This window comes from Eptesicus fuscus, chromosome 17 (assembly GCF_027574615.1).
Source record: "Eptesicus fuscus isolate TK198812 chromosome 17, DD_ASM_mEF_20220401, whole genome shotgun sequence".
Taxonomy (NCBI): Eukaryota; Metazoa; Chordata; class Mammalia; order Chiroptera; family Vespertilionidae; genus Eptesicus; species Eptesicus fuscus.
Window position 1 is genome coordinate 32071859 of NC_072489.1, and position 19627 is coordinate 32091485.

Here is a 19627-nt window from a genome sequence, read left to right on the forward strand (position 1 = left end):
ATGTCAGCGGAGAGGTGGAACTTAATCTCTGTGCCCAGATAGGCTTATTTCGCACAGTGTTGAAATGCAGCAATACAGTAACCAGAATGCCTTTTAAAAAATGTTTGTTGCAATGGCACTTTTTAAATTCATATTCCAAACAAAAGCATGGTAGAGCATGCTTTCACTTGCTTTATATCACATGCATGCAATATGTTTAATGTATAAACTTGTACCCAAATGTCTTCATTACCTTCATGAAAACTTAGCTGTAGATGTATGTGAAATAAATTGTATAAAATATTCAAACCATACTACCTAATAAAGTTAGATATGTATAGGTGCTTGAAACTCAAGAATCACAGAATTACTACTCTAACAGCATTTACTTGACTTTTTTTTAAAGCAGTGGTAAGGATTATTAAATATATATATATGTATATGTCTCATTTCCCTTTATATATACTTAAACTTACATTTTAATTATTGTGATTATGGATATGGCACATAATTAAAATAGTAAGCACTGCTCAGAACTGTGGAAGCAAATAAAGATCATAGAGTATCAGCTGGGTAAGAAGCACCTTGTGACTCCTCACTAAGTAAATGTGTTTAAATGTGTTTACATTTCACTTCCTATAAGGCAGTTTTCTAAAAAGTAAATTTGTATTCATTTTATTTTTAGTTTATTGACTACCTAATATAGCCCACTTTGCAAACTCTGAATGTGCTGATATAAAATTCTTTGGTACCAAGTTAGGAACCATAGTAATTAAAGATGAGAGAGGGAAAGAGAGAAATCTCATTACGGAGAAAAAGCAGAAAAGGAAGAGAGAGGCTTTCAAAGGCATTCAAAGAACAATGACCTACCAGTTCTACTCGTCCGAAACCTCCAACGCCAAGGGTGTCGATGATGTTGAAATCAGACAGCTTCAGGTTGGCGAAGAAAGCAGCCTCGGCTTCATATCTGGATTTTTTGATGCGAAAAAATGGAAATTTCTTAGAGGTGCAAACACGAGTACCACGTACAACTGTAGCGGAATGACAAGACTGTGGAACAGGGTTTACCTGCTTACATTCCATCTTGCTTTTAGAGTCTGTGTTTTCTCACACTCATACTGTTTTGGTCCCACTGGTGCAGCAAAACATAGATTTGCACTTGCTTTTTTTTTTTTTTTCAAAGGAGAAAAATACAAAGTACCCACTGCATGCCCGTCCTGTGACTGATAAATCCAGTTATCAAATCAAAGTTACATCTTGGTCTTTTTCTACGCGTCTTCTTGTGAGCACGGATTGTCTGAGTTGTTCTTTTGTGGTTCTGTTTTGGATTTTTTGGATTTGCTTGGTTTTGGTTTTGCCGTTCAGAGTTTGGAAGGCAGTTTCTCATTAGTTTCCCTTATCCACAGGCTGGCAGTGGCTCCTATAAATATTTGCTAAAAGCAGCAAGATCATTGAGGTCTCTGAAGTGAAATCACAGCCAGGTCTTACGAAAACAGGTCCGAAAAGCTGAGGGCTGATGTGCAAATGCCTGCAATGGATGGTCTCAGAAGCATATTCGCATTCCTAAAAAGTGTCTTCCCTTCGTTTATGTTTACCCACTGACTCTCAGCTGGTAATCCCAGTGTCTTTATGTGTGCAAGTTTCTTATATGAGTGATGGGAAAAGCATGGACGGGGCTCCCAAGGTCTAACTATGCACACATGCAAATCTGACACATGCGAGTGTGTCAGATGCAAAATAAGCATCTCCTGATGAGAACAAGTGAACATGAGCTGCTTAAAATATCTCCTTGTTAAAGGCCCTGCTATTTTTAGAAAGGGCAGGAAGGCAAAGAGATGAAGATGATCCTCCCACTCACGAAAGTCAGGTCAGGGAGTGATCCAGCTGTCCCAAAAATAAAGTATTTGAATAGCTATCTGTAACCCATGACCTTCAGCCAGGCGGTACCTGATTCGGTATTGCACCATAGATAGACACGATGAACTCGCTGGAGATAAAGATACTAGCACAGCTTGTTTATGCCAGTTTTTGGATAGAACCATCCACAGGCATGTCTGGAGTTAGGCTGCAGGACATTTTAATAATTCCATTATAACTAAACACAAACTGAGATTCTCCACTTGGGAGGAATGTCAAACAGCTTTCTAGGTGAGCTTTCAACAGTCTCCAGTTTACAACCACAGTTCCAGTTTTTAATAAGTCAATTCTTGATAGATCATGAGAAGGTAAAAAAAAAAAAAAAAAGCATTGTTTTTCATTATTGGCTAATTATGTGAAATCAACTCCCTCTAACAAAGCTTTATAAACAAGACTACCGCTCAATCCTAATGGTATTTGTAGACATCTCTCAATGCACAATCAAGAGATCAACATAGTAATTCAGGAGATGGTTTACTAGAATGGAACACAGGCAGCAAATGTGCATTTCTAGCATGCCAACTGCATCACTACTTTTAGAAAATTAAAACTCCATCCCATTTAAAGGGCCAGTGGCAGAGTTCACTCCAACAGGTGTTTAGAAAGGACATCTGTTGGGATCAGAACCCATGATAATTTGTATGAGGTCAAGCATTTGTTAATGGTCTAGAAAATCAATGAGATCATTTTTAATAATATCCTATGCGTTTGCTGGATTTAGAATGTCAGCTATTAACAGGGTAAACTCGGACTACTTTGAGATATACATATACATATATATATATATATATTACTTATAGCTCCCAAATTCTTACATCTGGAATCTGTGAAATTAGGATGGAAAGATCTCTACTCAAGTGATCTTTAGCCTGGTGTTGCACATCGGAACTACCTGAGCCTATTTCAGAAATCACTTAATTTGGGTCTGACCGCAGACCAAATGTATCAGAAATCTCCGGAAGCAGCACTTAAATGCCTGTATTTTTAAAAAAGCCCACCAGCTGATTCTGATGCACAGTATGGGTTGAGCACCATAGTTCTACTCCACGGAAGACCTTCAGGAGGTTCCAGAAACCACAGAAAAATGGGGGGGGGGGTGGTTAAAATGGTCTAGGGAAAACAGTCGCTGCCCAATGAGCGTGGGGGTGATGCATTCATGCCAACAGTGTTGGGATTCTTTTAACTTGGTCTTGGCTCCTGACCTTCTGGGTCTAGACCCATAGGAATGAGCAACAATTTTATAATGGTTAACACACAGCTATAAATAAGAACAAGATTGCTATAAAAAAAAGAGACAGGTACAGAATGCAAAAGTTATAAGGTGATTACTTTGTGTTCACATTTTTACAGCAAAATCCTCTTGACTTTGTTTACATTCACTATCTGATAACTGACCATATTTAAACCAGTAGGATGAACATAGGAAATCTCCTGTTAAATAGTACACATTTTCTCTGCAGCAATTAAAATCCACTTAAATATCTACTGTCCTATACACTGGAAGCACCAACTACAGTTAAATACAAATAGTTCATAGGTTTTAATGAGAAGAGATCACTAACATTGTAATCATATTGCTCATCTTTGTTAAATAATTTGCTAATATGACTAGGTGAATTTTTTAAAATACTACCTAGTTGGGTGATTTTACCTAGTGGTTGGTGATATACAATTTGAAAGGACCTTGGGATAATTGTGGTCTTGATCTTCTGTCCTACTCCTATTTGCTTCAGATCCTGATTCTTGGGGAAGTCAAACAAGATAGGAATGCTACCAGATCAGTTTCTCTTTTTTAGTCAAGGAGATATTATTGTTGAATATATCATATGCATTTATTTTTTTCTCATTTAAATTACTCTTTAGGGACAAGAGTCACATCTTCTTCACAAAGACTCTGCACACTTTTCCTTTCTGAACTAATAATTTTTTTTTTTAACATGGAAATCACCACCTGAAAGAAACCTGGTAAAAAAAACTGAACTTTGGATGATTTAGCTTCTTCAGGTATCTAACCACTTTTGCTCATAACTTGGAGGGATATTTTCAGTTTCTTTTAACTCAGGAATTATTTGTAGGTAATTTCAATCCATCAATTATGTCCTACCTTCTTTAGAGTTGATAAAAGTTTGAGTGGGGAAGGAGACTAAATAAAGTAAATGGCCATTGTTTCATAAAACAAACTTATTTTGCCTGAAGGAGGTAAACATGAAACCAAAGTTCCTAACTTACTACTGTAGGGTACCAGGCCCAAGAAATTAGTCCAAGCTTCATGCAATTCTAAAATCCACCTGTGCAAAAGTATTTACGGAAGGGACCATTGCCAAGTGCTAAGGAAAACACATCAGTAACAAATGTTGTTTGGTTGCTTAAATTCTATCAGGGAGCATAAAATGTATTTTCTAATGGTTTGAGATACTGATGTTAATATTTTATTTATTTAGCCTAGGGTGATAGGTATGGATCCTCTTCCCAGAAAAATGTAAATATTGACATACCTTTCTGCATATAACACCAAAAAGCTTACAAACTCCTAAAATAGGTTAATAACACAAAAATAACTAAACAATAAGAAAATAAGTTGGGTGCAGGAGACAAAGATAACATATTGTTTCTGAAACATAATAGTCACCTGGGGCTATGGTTATTAGAATCCACAGACAATTGCTAATCCATACAGGGTACTCTTTAAATAGTAAAACAATGAACTTTTCTTTTAAGAACTGCTAAAGAGGAACAAAGTTGCCTAGAATTCACCTCCTTTATATTTCTGCCTTTACAACAACGAGGTTCCAAAAAAGTAATGAAAATGTAAATGTGTAGGTGTACAAATGATGGTACCAAGACACATATACATAGTCTAGTAACCAAAAACACCACTGGAATAAACTCAACCTCTCTCTAAAAGTACATATCTGTACAGTGTTATATTCACTTTTTTTTAGGAAACAAACAAAAACCATTAGGCTTTATTTTTTTCTATCATTTCCAATATCATCAGCTTCCACAAATCCAAGGAGTAGGAATCATGTGTCCTTTGTTATTCACAATTGCTTTCCCAGTGTTTCCATGCCTCCATGAATCACTTCTGTCCTTTCTAAATAACAGAATTGGGTTTTAGACCTTATGACTGACCGTTATTATGAAGTGAACATCTCCAGCTATATAATGGAAACTAAATATGATGGATTCAACCCAGTCCAAAATGTATGAAGCTTAAAACTTTAGCTTTGCCTTGATATTATAATAACAGAAATCACTCAGCATTATTTAACCAAGCAGACAGTATTATGTGCATTTTTAAAGTAAAGGCCAAGGATCCAAAGGAACATAACAATAGTTCCAGAAGGGTTACAAAAGCCAATGATTAGGAGCCAATGGAACAAAAGGCTAATGTGGCCCTGTTTGCTTCAGCTCAGCTCATCTGCAATCCAAATTAGCTTCAGAAGTCTACTCTAAGAGTTTCCAAGGAAAACCAAAAAAATCATTAGCATTTCCTAATCCACATGCAAATCAGTTACCAATGTCTTTGCCTGGGCTCATGTGCTCTAGGATGTATTTTTATGTCCTAATTTTGTCAGTTTTGGGGGAAATCTACAAAAGTAAAATGTTTTGGTAAGTACCCATGGCCTCTCATCTATGACTAAGTTACTTATTCTATTGCTGTAATAGGTAAGTTAGATTAAATCAGTCTGTCTCTACTCTGGACTTCAAAATAATTCAAGAGTACAACACAGCCTACAGACAAAAGCTCATGACTTGTCTTGGCTCTTGTCAACGATTTTGTATTTCCAAGTCCTGTTTTCTTCAACATTTACACCTTTGTGGTAGAAGTATCGACAAACATACACTCAAGTAAATAAATGTAGATGGTTTAAGTCAGAATCCGGGTTTACTTGAATGTTCACATAAATGCCTAGAAAATTTCTTTCACTTTTTGTTGTCTAAGAGCACTGCAATTTATAAATAAAAATCTAAAGAAACAATTAAAAGGGGATAAGAACTTACACCTGAGACTAATAAATAGTGTATGCCAACTGAAAAAAAAATTAAAAAGTGGATAAAACCTTTCAGAAAGTGAGCCTTAAACACAAAATATATATATGTGGCCTATGATATCTGCAAGATATAATGCTTGCCATCTATTGAATAAGCACTTAATGTGGACACAGGATTTTATGCAATAACAGTTCCTGATTTAATATAAGTTAGTGCATGGAGTAATTTGTAGGTCTGGTAAAGTGAATTAAAAATTCAGCGAGAAAAGTAACCAGAGAGAAAGTAGGATTGGGAATTGAACCAATGATACTTATTTGCATATTTAGCACAGATGTGAATTGGGCTTAAATTACAGGGACTATGCCTCATTGTGCCACTTGAACTTGTATGTGTGAAAATAGTAACTACATGTCCTATTCCCCCGATTATCAAATGTTTGGCGTTAAATAAACGTAGTCGCTAAGAAAAACAATGGACAGTCCTTCTTAAATCTATAATCAAGTTATCTCTTATTAATTGAATTGCTTTATAAAAAGTCTCATTGATACCTAAACTTTAAAAGTGGAACCTTTTGACTGCATTGGGAAACAGTGAACACTTTAGAGTTTAAGAGTTATTTCCTGTTGAAGGAATTATGCTTTAACAAAAGTCCATATTACTATAAAGTTTAAAACAATTCCTTTAAATATAAGCAATCCTATTCCTAAAATGCTAAACAAAAAGAGATGATTTCTAATTTATTTATAGCTCATGCAGGTAAAGTAACTAGTATAGTCACTATTCTTTTAGTGGTGGTGAAAACTTGAGGAAATACATTTTGAAAGTAACTTAATGTATATAAAGTATTTCATTGTGTCCATTTTCTCCATAAAGTTTAATCTGTTCTTCAAGGAATTTGAGATAATATTAGTTTGCGACCTCTATTTCCAAAATTGTGATCATTAGCACAGACATTTTCTTGAGCATTCTAGTTGAGACACAGTTCTGGTTATTTTTCAAATATATTCCCTTGAGGAGATACAGCCAACAGAAATACAAAGGAAATTTGCATTTCTCATATCTGCTACATAATGGGAATGATAGTAATGCAAATACTCTGCTCTTAGAAAGCACTTTTCTCCCAAGGACTCTAAAGTTTCTCTCATCTAATTTATCCACCCTGCTTCTCTGTGAAGATGGGATAACAAATATTTTTTACTTCTTCTTAGCAACTGGGTAGACCAATTGCTAGCAAATGATTCGTTTCAGTAATTAAACACTGGGAGAATTGAGACTAGAAACCTTTGGCGTGGTCACATCATAGCATATTTACACTTATATAAAATATTCAATTTCCTTTTAAACAAGATAGTAGAGAATCACAAACTTTAGGCATGCTTTTATCTCAAAGTACTAAGATGCTAACATAGTTCAAAGTCTAGGTCAATCCCATGAGGAGCTAATTTAATTCAACCTTTACATTTTTAAAATAAAAGAATTAAGTGCAGGATGGTAAGTGATTTAGCCAGAGTCACAAAGACTTAGGCATTAGGGTCTTGAGTTTTTGGCTTATTCTACCATATACTATCTGATTCTATCTTTGGAGTTTTTTAAAACACTATTCCAATATTTGAAAAACAAGGGTAAATGTAAAAGTTATAAAACATATTTGAAAAACATATTACTTTATTACACATCTCAGTCAAGAATGTGACTCCTGAAGCTAAGCACTCTTGCCTCTGATGGGGCATGTGTATCTGTGTGCTCCAGTTAAATGAAAGGCCCCCAAATAGAAGTACCTGAATGAAATACTACATAGCCATAGAAAGGCTGAAATGCTGACACTGTGACAGCAGGGATGGATCTTGATAGTATCATCCTAAGCAAAATAAGTCAGATGGAAAAGAACAAGAACAATATGAGTTCACTCATATGTGGGAAACAGAACGGAAAGCAGCAAGTGAACAAACAAAACAAACTCATAGACACAGACGACAGGTCACTAGGGGGGAAGGATGGTGGTGGGAGGATGAAGAGGGTAAAGGGGACAAATATATGGTAAAGGAAGGAGACTAGCCTTTGGGTAGTGAGCACACAGTACAATATACAGGCGATGTGTCGCAGAATTGGACACTTGAAACTTATATAATGTTACTAAGCAATATCACCACAATAAATTTAATAAAAATTAAAAAGCTGGCAATTCTATGCCTCCCCCCAAAATGCATTGATGCTCAAAAGATTATTTTTTAAAAAAAAATTAATCAGAACAGCATTTTTAAAAGATGAGTGAGTATATGCTACCCATACATTGTCAGCTTGAAATGTACTGTCCAATATGCCTTTTTAGTTATTCCGTTTTTAGATAGTTTGAGATCAACTTTTTTTTTTCTGAAATAAAGGCTTAACTAAATACATATCGCCATGGAAATAAAACTGGCAAGAAAGGAATTAAATATTGGTTTCCCTACTGGTATTTTTTTACTTTAACAGAACCATTGGCCCATAATAAAAGGTTCATTTATTCAGCAATTATTTTTGCTTCAGAGAATGTAGATACTTGCAAATATATATGCAAACAAAAAAACCTGCAGTTCCCAACCACATTTATGCCACAGTAGATATTTCCTTCATATAAATGAATAGCCATCAAAGGTTAGTAGTCTGAGAAAGTTTTCTTCCTTCTCAGTGCAGAGTACTTTCCTTCTCCTTCCTCCCCTACATCTCAGCATCTCCACCTGAGTTTTTTGCTTATGACTGTAGATTAGGGTGATCCAGACTGACACAGCATAGCTTCCCGGGACCAGGCAGGTGAGGTTGAAAGGGAAAAAAGGTTGGGGAAAATGACTCCTCCTTCTGACTTCACTGCTCCCATACCTCAGGCCTATGGGTAGCAACCCTCTGCCTCATCTATTGTCTGATGCGACTCCAGTGAAAATATTCATTACAACAGAGCTCTCGTTCAATTTCAATGAAGGGCTGGGCAAAGACAACCCAAGTTTTCCTCTCAAATATAAAAATCTCTTTTCTATCCAAAGACTGAGAAATGTTTTCCTTTTTATAGGTCATTTTTTATATGGGGGTTAAAATATTGAAATAAGTAAGGGGCATTTAATTTTAATTAAACCTTAAAATTAGCCTTAATTGTAATCTTAATCAAAGGGATCAGTTAGAAAACTGAACAGAAGGATCAGGCAGGACTCAAATGAACACTAGGGGTCAACTTTTAATTCTGGACTCAGAACCTTGACCATGTATTCCCACTGTGTGTTTCCCCTTTATCTCTGAAGGATTCTGCATGAAGTTCAGGGACAGGTAGCTTGGGGATGTGGACATGGTCACAGTGGGCCAAAGAATGAAAGGATAATAAAATGCAGTGTGTAACAGGAAGGAAATGAGAACAACAAGCCACCCTCCCAGGCCAATAGGAATATAATAAAGAAAGTGATCAGGGAGTTGGCTCAGAACCAACCTGAGCAAGACATTCACTTTTCCCGTAAACAGAAAAGTTTGTACTAGATATGTCTATGAAGCTCACTGCAGCTTGATCATTCTAGAATTCCAAGTGTCTTGAGAGATATACACCTTGCAGAAAGTCCTGGTACCGACAGCTTATCTTTTTCCTGCATTGTGATTCTCTTCCCCATCCTGTCCTCTAATCCTTGACCCTAACACCTTTATTTCAGGAAATACTACCAAAGGCTCTCATTTAAGAAGGTCTGCTCTCTGCTTCTGGTATGCAAAGGAGGCAGGCAGGAGACCCCAATTCATTGGCCAAGACAGCTGTTGGGAAGATATGTCTTGTTGTCCAAAACAGAACTGCAAATGCATTTCACCACAGACTGTAATAGACCAGAGGTTCCCGCTCATCCAGAATGCATATCAGAATTATGGGGTGAGTTAAACACAGACCTGATAAAACCTTGGGATTTGGGGCCAGCAATCACTATTTTAAAATAAGATTCAGCCGAAACCGGTTTGGCTCAGTGGATAGAGCGTCAGCCTGCTGACTGAAGGGTCCCAGGTTCGATCCCAGTCAAGGGCATGTACCTTGGTTGCGGGCACATCCCCAGTAGGGGGTGTGCAGGAGGCAGCTGATCGATGTTTCTCTCTCATCGATGTTTCTGGCTCTCTCTCCCTCTCCCTTCCTTTCTGTAAAAATCAATAAAATATATTTAAAATAAGATTCAAAGCTCTAAATTACCAAAGTTTGAGAGAACTATTAGTGTTAATTTGATATGTATGTGACAGATACCCGATTCATATTATACAAGTATCACAGGAAAATGTGTCCCAAGTTCCAAACAGTTATTCTCAAATGACCTTTAAGAATATCATTTAACCTTTAAATGGGGAAAACCTGTATGTATTTTTCTTAGTAGAGAAAATATTAAGCAGAAAAGAAGAAAATGAAGCAAAAATGTTGCTATCACAAGTTATTTAGTCATAGTGATGGTGCATTTATCAAATGAACTAGGTTTCAGAGAAAATACCACAAATGTTACCAAGTCACTGCTATCTGGATGAAAAATCTGGCATTGTTCTCTGTTGAAGCCCATACAACAGAACACTAAAGCAATCCATAAGATTGTTTTGTTTTTTTAAACTGATGTCAATAGTTTATTCAGATTTCCTGAATTTTTACCTAATGTCCATTTTCTCTACCAGGGTCCCATCCAGGCTGCCATACTACCCTTAGTTATCATGTCTTACTTAGATCCCCTTTGGTTGTTATAGTGTCTGAGACTTCCCTTATTCATGACGACCTGACAGTTTTGAGGAATACTGATCAGGTGTTTATAGACTGTCCTCAATTGGGGTTTATCTCAGAATTTGTTTAGGGTTATAAATATTTGGGGAGGAAGACCACAGAGGTAAAGTGCCATTTTCTGTGCTATCATATGAAGGGTACATGCTATTGCTCTGACTTATCACTGATAACGTAAACCTTGATCATCTGGCTGAGATAGTAATTCTATCGGTTTCAACATAGCAGAAACTTATAGAAACCAACGAATGCAAAATGAGCCATATTAAAATGTGGTACTAGCAATCTATGTGCCCAGTAGAGGTGACTCTTATTCCTGGATCGTGTACTGGTTTATAAGCAGATCATTAAGTTGGCCAATGTTTCAGGTTTAATAAACAGTGTGGAGACTGAAATGTTATGAATTGCTGGTAATCTATATAATCAATTCTTAGAAAAGGTTTTGTGTTGCTTTTATCTGTTTGATTAAATGAACTAATTTTATTATTTCAAAAAAATAAATAAAGTGTGGTGTTCTCCACACTTTTTACCTTGGAATATATCCCTCTCAAGATCTGATGGCATTGCTCATTTCCACACTGCTAGGGTTTTTGCACAGTAATTTAAAAAGGTCACAATAAAACACACTAGTTAGGATTTCCAAAGATGGCTACAATATTAGAAACAGATGTCTTCCCATACATGTTTACATAAATCACAGGAGTGGTGAGATAATGGTGTTGAGGGAACAACTCAATGTCCTCAAATTGCTGCTTGTGAACAAAATTATTACAATAATTGTTTCCCTTACTACATGCTTCATGTGTCATGGAAGTTTAGAATTTATAATCAAATTTCACTGGATTAGCACATGTTGGTAATTTTTCTGTGCTTTTATTTTATTTATTTTTCTGTGCTTTTAAAAATGGTTTTGAAAAAGGATTCCTCACTATTAGATTGCAATTTTGTTAGAATAGTAAGTGAATTCTCCCAATAATAAGTTGAAAATACTCTTTTCTGTGTCCATAAAATAATATTGATGCATTGGATTTATTTTACCACTTCATAAAAGATCCTGGATCTACAACTGTACATATCTTATTGACTAGCATTAAATAATTTTCTTCTTTTTTAATAATTAGTAAATAATAGAGTTAAATTAAAATTGGGGAAGGCAGTCAGACCTATTAGGGTTATTCTTTATACCTCATAAGAGCTACAGAACACTTTTTCCATATTTGGTTGCCTTTTCCTCACAGATCGTCCAGGGATAGAGTTGACCTTTGGCAACATCCTATTCTCAATTCTCTTTTGTGGCCTACTTTTGCTCACCCAAGTCACTGCCTTTTCTCTCAGGAGTTAACAACTACCAAATTCCCATGGCCTCAGTGGATTGAGTTGGGTTTCAAAAGGCCTCTTGACAATAGAGCAAGCTCCACCTGTGATCAGAGCACCACCCTGACCTGTAGGCTCTCTGCACCAGGTTTGACAATGTGGTGGTTGGATGTCTACGTCATGTTTTCAGAGCACAGTGTCTGACCGGATTCTCAGTCTGGTTTACGCTCTTACAACTGTGCAGACATAACAGAACTATAGATAAAAGATAGAAAACCTTTCTTCTGCCCCTTCAGGCCAGGAACTTGCTGCCCTTAGGTGGGAGCCGTAGAAACTTGTACTGTGTCTCGGCACCTGTGTGCAGTGAAATCCGCTAGAGGAAATCAGGAGACTCAGAGGGCGGGGCTGAAGAGGGGGTGGTCCTTCCTTCCCAGGGGAAAGTTGAAGGAGCCTCATAGTTTCATTTCTCCAGTACCTGTGGTATTTGACCAGGCACAGGACAAATGGCTAAAACATAAACCTCCAAGTATATATGTAAAATATATAACATATGAGGCAAACAATTTAAAACCGAGGAAGTCTGTTTTTAGCAGCAATTACTCTATTTTTACTAAACTACAAAGACTATTTCAGTAGAAATGAAATTATACTATGGTACTATTTACACCAAGATACCACTTCAGAAACCTAATAGGAAATAGACAAAAGGTAGTCAGCCAGTCTGTGGAGTTTTGTCTTTTAAAAAGCAGACACATTGATATTCTGGTGCCGACATATCCACTGCTATACTGACAATATATTCAGAAGCAAGATTCCTACAGGCTTTATTGCCAAAGTCTGGAGATTCAAAGCACCAACGTGGGCCACAGACGACTGAGTTATTTGGCTTGCACAAAGTTAACTTTTAAAATTTCTAAATTGTGTGCCAGCTTATGCATGAAGCTGGGGAAGGACTCAAATCTCTTTCTTACAAGAGACAAGATTCGAAATAGTTTTATAAACATGACTGTTAATTTCTAGAGTGTTGATTGCTAACTGGAAAGCAAAGATGTTTTTTAAAAAATGAGCAGCAATAAGAATTACACTGTATAACAGTTGGAGGTTTCAGGCCACTAACATTACAGTTGCACATCTTATCATGTTTCTCTAGAAATGTTTATATATAGGAAGTAGATTTCTAATCTATTTTTAAATATAACAGTTAAGAGTATTTGTGGACAATTTGTTTAGAGAGACCTTTCTTAGGTAACATAAATGAGATTTGTTATCTAATAAACTGGATTAAGAATCTGCTGACCAGCTAAAAAAAATCTTTAACCATTAGTTTAAGTTTTCGGGAAAGTAAGCTGCATAGGATACTTTCTGATGCAGGATTTTTGAAACATATTGGTAAGTATGATGATTTCTTTAATAACACCCCAATTATCTAGAACTGTCAAGGAATGGGGTGTTCCTTGAAGAAGCACATCATCGACATTTTTGAAGCTTATACTTTCTAATTATCACATAGAGTTCTTTCACTCCATTAAAAAATACCAATTAGGGAATCAATATTTCAAGAATGAATTATCTTCTTCCAAATTTTATAAGTCATAATTTTTAAAACACAGTAGAGCATTCAGAAGCTGACCACAGGTTATTATTATGAAACATCAATTAATTACTATGCTGTTACCTCTATCTAAGTTCATCCCAATAAAACCTCAATAGTATAATACTTGTTATTAGTTGCTCAGCTTTCAAGTATTCTCTTGATAGAGTTAGGGAGCCTGTCTGTCTTCCCTCTCATTTCTGATCCACCTATATTTGTTTTATGCAGTTTATAAAGCCAGGTAGTCAAACTGGTTAGACATGTGCTTATACTCTATCCATGCAATCAGTGAGTACCTAAGAAGGCAATGGCATAAAATGATGAAAATATAATCTCTGGAGCCAGTTTGCTTTGGACAAATCCCCGCTCCATTATTCTTTGGCTACATGAGTTTGGCTCCAGGATTCCTCTGTGCCTTAGTTTACTTTAGCTGCTTAATGGGCATGCTAAACAAAGCGACTCCATTGGTTATGATAAACAGTAAATGAGATAATGCATACAAATAGGACTATAAGCAATCAATAATAATAAAAAAGATGATGGTTACCTTTTGTGGAGTTTTACTGTGGGACAATACTTTTTCTTGTCATTATTGATCGCCTGATTTCCCTGTCCATGGAGTTTTGCCTTCACTAAGTTGTCTTTTTCCCCCCCTCTGGCTATAATCTAGGTAATAGAATTGCTGGATATCCAAACTAGAAATAAATAGGATGTTACTATATAGAGATAACATTCATTGAGGAACATACGACTATGAAAATATGCCATATGCTGATGTTTTGTTCCTTTCCCTAATATTAACTTTCTTCATTCAAAATGTTCTATTGGTAGTTTATGATGCTCCCAGTAGAACGTGTCAACTCTTCGTACTGCTGCTGTATAATGCAGTTTATGCTGTGTTTTCACCATTTAACTTCTGCACCACCTTATATATAATCAGGTGCTAAATAATTAGATTAAGCTAGAAATAAAGGTATATGTGATGAAAGAAGCAGGGGATTTCTACAGTCCATGCTAAATGCCCTATTAAAAGGAGGTTACGTGAGGGTCTCCTTTTGAAAGTTCAATTTAATATACTTTGCACAATTCTACTGGGTGTTACTCTTAGGGAATATGGAATTTATGAGCCATCCCATGGACGAAGGAAAGTTCTTATGTTGCTTCAGCATAAGGTCCTTACCTTCAACTATTCCCTGAACTTGTGGGAGATAGACGATACATCACCATGCTCTTAGCCACAGTCAGGCAATAGTTACAGAATCAGACAGCGACCATCGTAATCCAGAGCCTGGAGAGGCATTCACAGAATGTCTGAGGATGTCCTCTCTGAATTGTCGCCAAGAAGCCGCTCAGTGACCCAGTCCTGCAAACAGACCCCGCTCCCATTTTCCAGGGCCTTATTCCGTATGAATCACTTCCCTAAGGGTGGTTCATTGGGAAACAGGACAAAGGCCTGGCCAAGTTCCAGAAGCACAAAGAATCTCATTGGTTCCTTCAGGAACATGCAGGTGAAACAGCAGATGCCCCATTCTGGCCCAGAGATTTGTAAGGGTGCCTTTTAGAAGGAAAAAGCTCAACTTCAGATCTTTTACTTCCTTGCTTTTGGCAAATAATTATAAATACTTTTTGATAAATGCGTTACCAGATTTATAATGTCTTTGCCCCACTGAGCAATGTTTATTAGGGGAACATGCCCAGAGGTGAATTTGAAGATACAATAAATGAAAAAGAAGAGAGAGAAAATTCCTTCGTTATCGTTTTACTGACAAATGACAACAGAAGAAAGTACACAGAAGTTCCATTTTCCTTTTTTAGGCGCCATCAAAGCATTTTTGCAACATTTCATCATGTCACATGAATTTATTAGCTGTGCTGTTAATATACAATACAATTAACATCAAATGGCGATGTTTTATGTCAGTGGAAAAATACTCATAAAAAGGCTAATGTTTTGAGATGGAATTGGCATGATAAGGCTTTGGAAGCCAATTAGTCCAGTTGTTTCTTTGCTATCTATTCTAGCGAGTGTTGTCAATGGCCCATTTCCACCCAGCGATGCTGACCTGAAGAGCCTGGTCTGTATTGAACGGATACTGACTAGGGCCCACTGTTCTCTCACATGGACACACAAGAGCAAGCTAAGACATGGTCAGGTCCAGAAAAGCATTTCCACCGTGCGTGTGATCCTATTGTTATCGATCCATGTCTGTGTGAGCCACGGAAATAAGAGTATTGCTGCGTGAGCCCGGCTCTGTGCCATGCCTTCTCATGTCATCTCATTTAGTGGAGAGGAGTTAGATGCTTGCTCCCCTACCCCACCCAGAACAGGAAACACACCGAAAGATCCACCATAGACGAATCTATAACATAGGCCTCTCATTCTCAGGCGTGAGTTGAGCACTTTTTGAATAACATTTGCCCGGCGGGGACACATAGGAAAAAAAGCAGGCCTTCTGAGTCAGAAGATACCGCCTAAGAGTTTTAAGGACATGAACCCCCTTTTCCTTTAGTTCAGGTCTCCTCCTTCCAGACCAGATTCCTTCTGAGATCAGCAATGCAGTGGCTTAAATTCCTGGTTTAGCTGCTACCTCTTCATTTCAAATCTTTGACTTTCTATTGAAAATCCAAATCAGAATCCAAACAAAAAACTGTCTTTGGATTTTTAAACCCAGTTAATGAAAATGAGGCTGTAATGATTATGGCAGTGATGCAATTGAGAGCTACAATTGCATTACAAAAGAAAGGCTTTCTTTTCATTGGGGAAAATAAATGTCATTAGGATTATGACTTCAGCTTAACCTACCAGTGACTGAACTTCCAATTTACTTGCCTTTAAAGAATTCCAAATCACGAGAAATTGTATACCACCTGCTTTAGATTTTCTAACAGAAAGTGAACATTTGAATTTTGCAGCTAAAACAGACATTAAAGCTACGGCATCGCTAACTTCCTCGGGAAGGGGAAGGAGATCTGAAATTAGAAACATAAAGTTAAGAAGGAACATGGAAATTGTCATTTGTTTCATTGCTTACCAAACAATTTCTCACTCATTACCCACAGAAAAACAACAACAAAGTATAACTGGGCATGCACAGGGCTACTTCTCCAAGAGTTGAAAAAGTTAACTTCTGTCTTACAGTATCATGACCACAATACAATTTTTGATGTCTACAGAAGATAATTCTATTATTTATAGTTTTTTTATTTTATTTTACTAAATGTGCTGAAATGGGAGAAAATTGCCCTCTGCATGTGCAATCTGTATATCATTTCTAAATTGAATATATTTTATTCTCTATAGTAAAACAGCACATTATGAAATGCATTACCTCAAGGGGAACAAGACATTACTGTTACCAGTCTTAGATAAGCACTATTAGACATCACTGTTACCAGTCTTAGATAAGCACTATTTCCTTAACAGTATTACTTATGAAATAGAACTACAAATCTTATAAATTATGTGTCCATTAATAACTCCTGTCTTTTCATTGCCTTCATATACTACCCTCCTTTTCATTATAACTCACCAATAAATACTTTAATCCTGTTGTACTGCTTTCAAGGACCAGATGTTAAAATTCTCCAACTATTCCATATTCCCCTTATAACCTGCGTCTTTGACAAAATATGAGATCTCTTACAATTTAGGATTCTGTGTTTGCCCATGTGGCCGCAGCACTGGATAGATACTGAACAATTTCTGCACAGTTGCAAAGAAACCTAATGAACCTTAAGTGCAATCCATTATGACTGTTGTGCTTATGACTTCCATGTTGAGGCTAGTCATAAAAGTTTTCAATTGTTTTCCCCCCATGGATTGTGACCTTTATTCACGCCACGGGTACGAGATATCTTCTACTCCTGAAAGGAGGCAACATTTTGTATTCTTGGTTTATTTATGGTTTCTACTTTGGAGTCTGTGCAATGAAAACCCCGTTCCCTGGGGCATTCTGTGATGAGGGGCTAAGCCATCTCTGCAAATGACTCAAACTCCCAACGGATGCCTGGGGCAGTTTTTATCCATTCTGCATCTGGTTATGATACACATTTTGCAGCTATTGTTTTCCACCGTAGAAATAATATTTTAATTTACCTAAAAGCACACAGTACATTTTCACTGTTGGTAACACATCCCCTTTGCCCTGCATGTTTCATAATGAAAACCCAGTGGCTGAGAGTGACAGCCATTATCCCCAGTTAATAATAACAGAATGATCCTGCTGGGAGAGACAAATGGATTCCAAGGAAAGTCTGTGATCTTCTTAGCATTTACCAATCTAACTAATTATCTGGAGGCTGATAAATTATGCGAGTCAGTTATGCTAAAAGGCATTTGATAGACTCTTGTAAATAACTGGAACCATCTGAGACAAGGGGGAATAAAAACCCTTGAAATGATTTTAGACAGTTTAAGCAACCTGAGCATTCCAATGAAAATGGAATCCAAACTTTCTGTGTTTTCCAAAGAATCAGGCAGTTCTATGATATCATGAACTACATGTAGCAAATTACTAATAAATGCACACATATGCTGGCCACTATAATAGATTTGGAGGACACAGCTGTGGACAAAATATAGCCCCTTAAGAAAAAGAACTTGCCCTCTTGTGCCTTACATACTGGTAGAGAAGTCAAAGAAACAAGTAAAACATGGTATATTACATTGTTGTTAAGTGCTGTGGAGAAAAATTAGGCAAGAAAGGGGAAAAATGGGTGTCCTAATGTGTTAAGGGGCTGCAATTTTAACTGGGGTGATTAGGGCAAGTTTCACTAAGAAGGAGACATTTTAGCAAAGGTCTAAAGGAGATAAAGGAGTGAACCACAGGGGATCTATCTGGATTTAGATTATTCTGGGCAGAAAAACAAAAACAAAACAGAAACAGCAGTTGCCCTGGGGCAGCAATGTGCCTGGTACGTGTTATGATTAGAATGGAAGCTATCAGGGCTGGAATGGAGTGAAGGCAGGGAAGAGGAGGAGGAGATGAAATGGGGGACTTGGGCGGGAGAGGAGTGAAAATTACTTAGGGCCTTATAGATCACTGTAAAGATTTGACTTTTGTTTTGGGTTAAAGGGTAGCTATATTGTAGGGCTTTGAGGAGTTTGTTTGTATAAATTCTAGGTTAAAAATAGACAGGAGGAGGGCAGTGACAGAAATACGGAGCCAAATCAGAAGCAATATCCCAGGTGAGGAAAAAACGTCTGTGCGCTGAGGAGGTAATGCAGAGTGCTTGCTTTAGGGATATATTCTGAAGGCAGAGGCAACATGATTTGCTGTTACATGAATTTGAGGTGTGAGTGAAAAAAGAAAACGATGATTCTGAAGTGTTGAGCCTCCTAAACAGGAAGGATCCGGCTCTATTTATTGAAATAGGGAAAAACTGTAAGAAAGGCAGGTTTGGAGAAAGAGTGGGCGTTCAGTTTTGGTATTTTAAACTGGCAATGTATGTAATTTATCCAAGTGAGTTTGTCAAGTACGCTGCTAGATGGATATCTGAAGTTCAGAAATGACATCTGGGCTGCAAATGTGAATCTGGGAGCTGCCAGCAGGTAGATGGTATTGGAAGCTATGAGACTACCCAACATCAGCAAGGATAAAAGTACAGCCAGAGAGAATTCCAGGGACCTAGCTCTGGACTGATACTGAAAGGCCAGAAAAATCAGGAACATCCAGCAAAGAAGCAGAGATGGCATAACTAATGGGGGAAAAAAGAACACTAGGAGAATATAGGGTTCTAGAAACCAAATGAAGAAAATGTTTCAAGAAGGAGAAAGTGGTCCAGTGTGTCAAAAGCTACAGAGCAGTTAAATAAAATAAGAAATGAGAATCAACTGCTAAGCAGAGACTGGGAGGTGAGGAAATACATCAACTATGTTTACACATATTTCAAGAAATTTTCTTAAATAGGAGCAAAGAAGTGGGTCAGTAGATAGAGGGTAAGGATATGAAGATTAAGAGTTGTTTGGTTCATTGGTTTTTAAAAAGTAAACAGAGGGAACGATTGATACAGCAGAAGGTGGAAGAATTTCTGGGGTGATGTCCTTAAGTAAGAGAAAGACAATGCGATCTGACACACAGTGA

At 37.1% G+C, this 19627-nt stretch overlaps 1 protein-coding gene across 2 annotated transcripts in view; it reads right to left on the minus strand.

Moving 5' to 3' along the window:
* PRKG1 (protein kinase cGMP-dependent 1) overlaps nucleotides 1–19627 on the minus strand; it is a 1119499-nt gene that overhangs the window by 35665 nt on the left and 1064207 nt on the right. For both annotated transcript variants that reach the window (XM_008152952.3, XM_008152951.3), the window contains exon 10: nucleotides 850–946. In XM_008152952.3, coding sequence (XP_008151174.1) covers nucleotides 850–946 — 97 coding nt within the window. The remainder of the gene's footprint in view (nucleotides 1–849; nucleotides 947–19627) is intronic.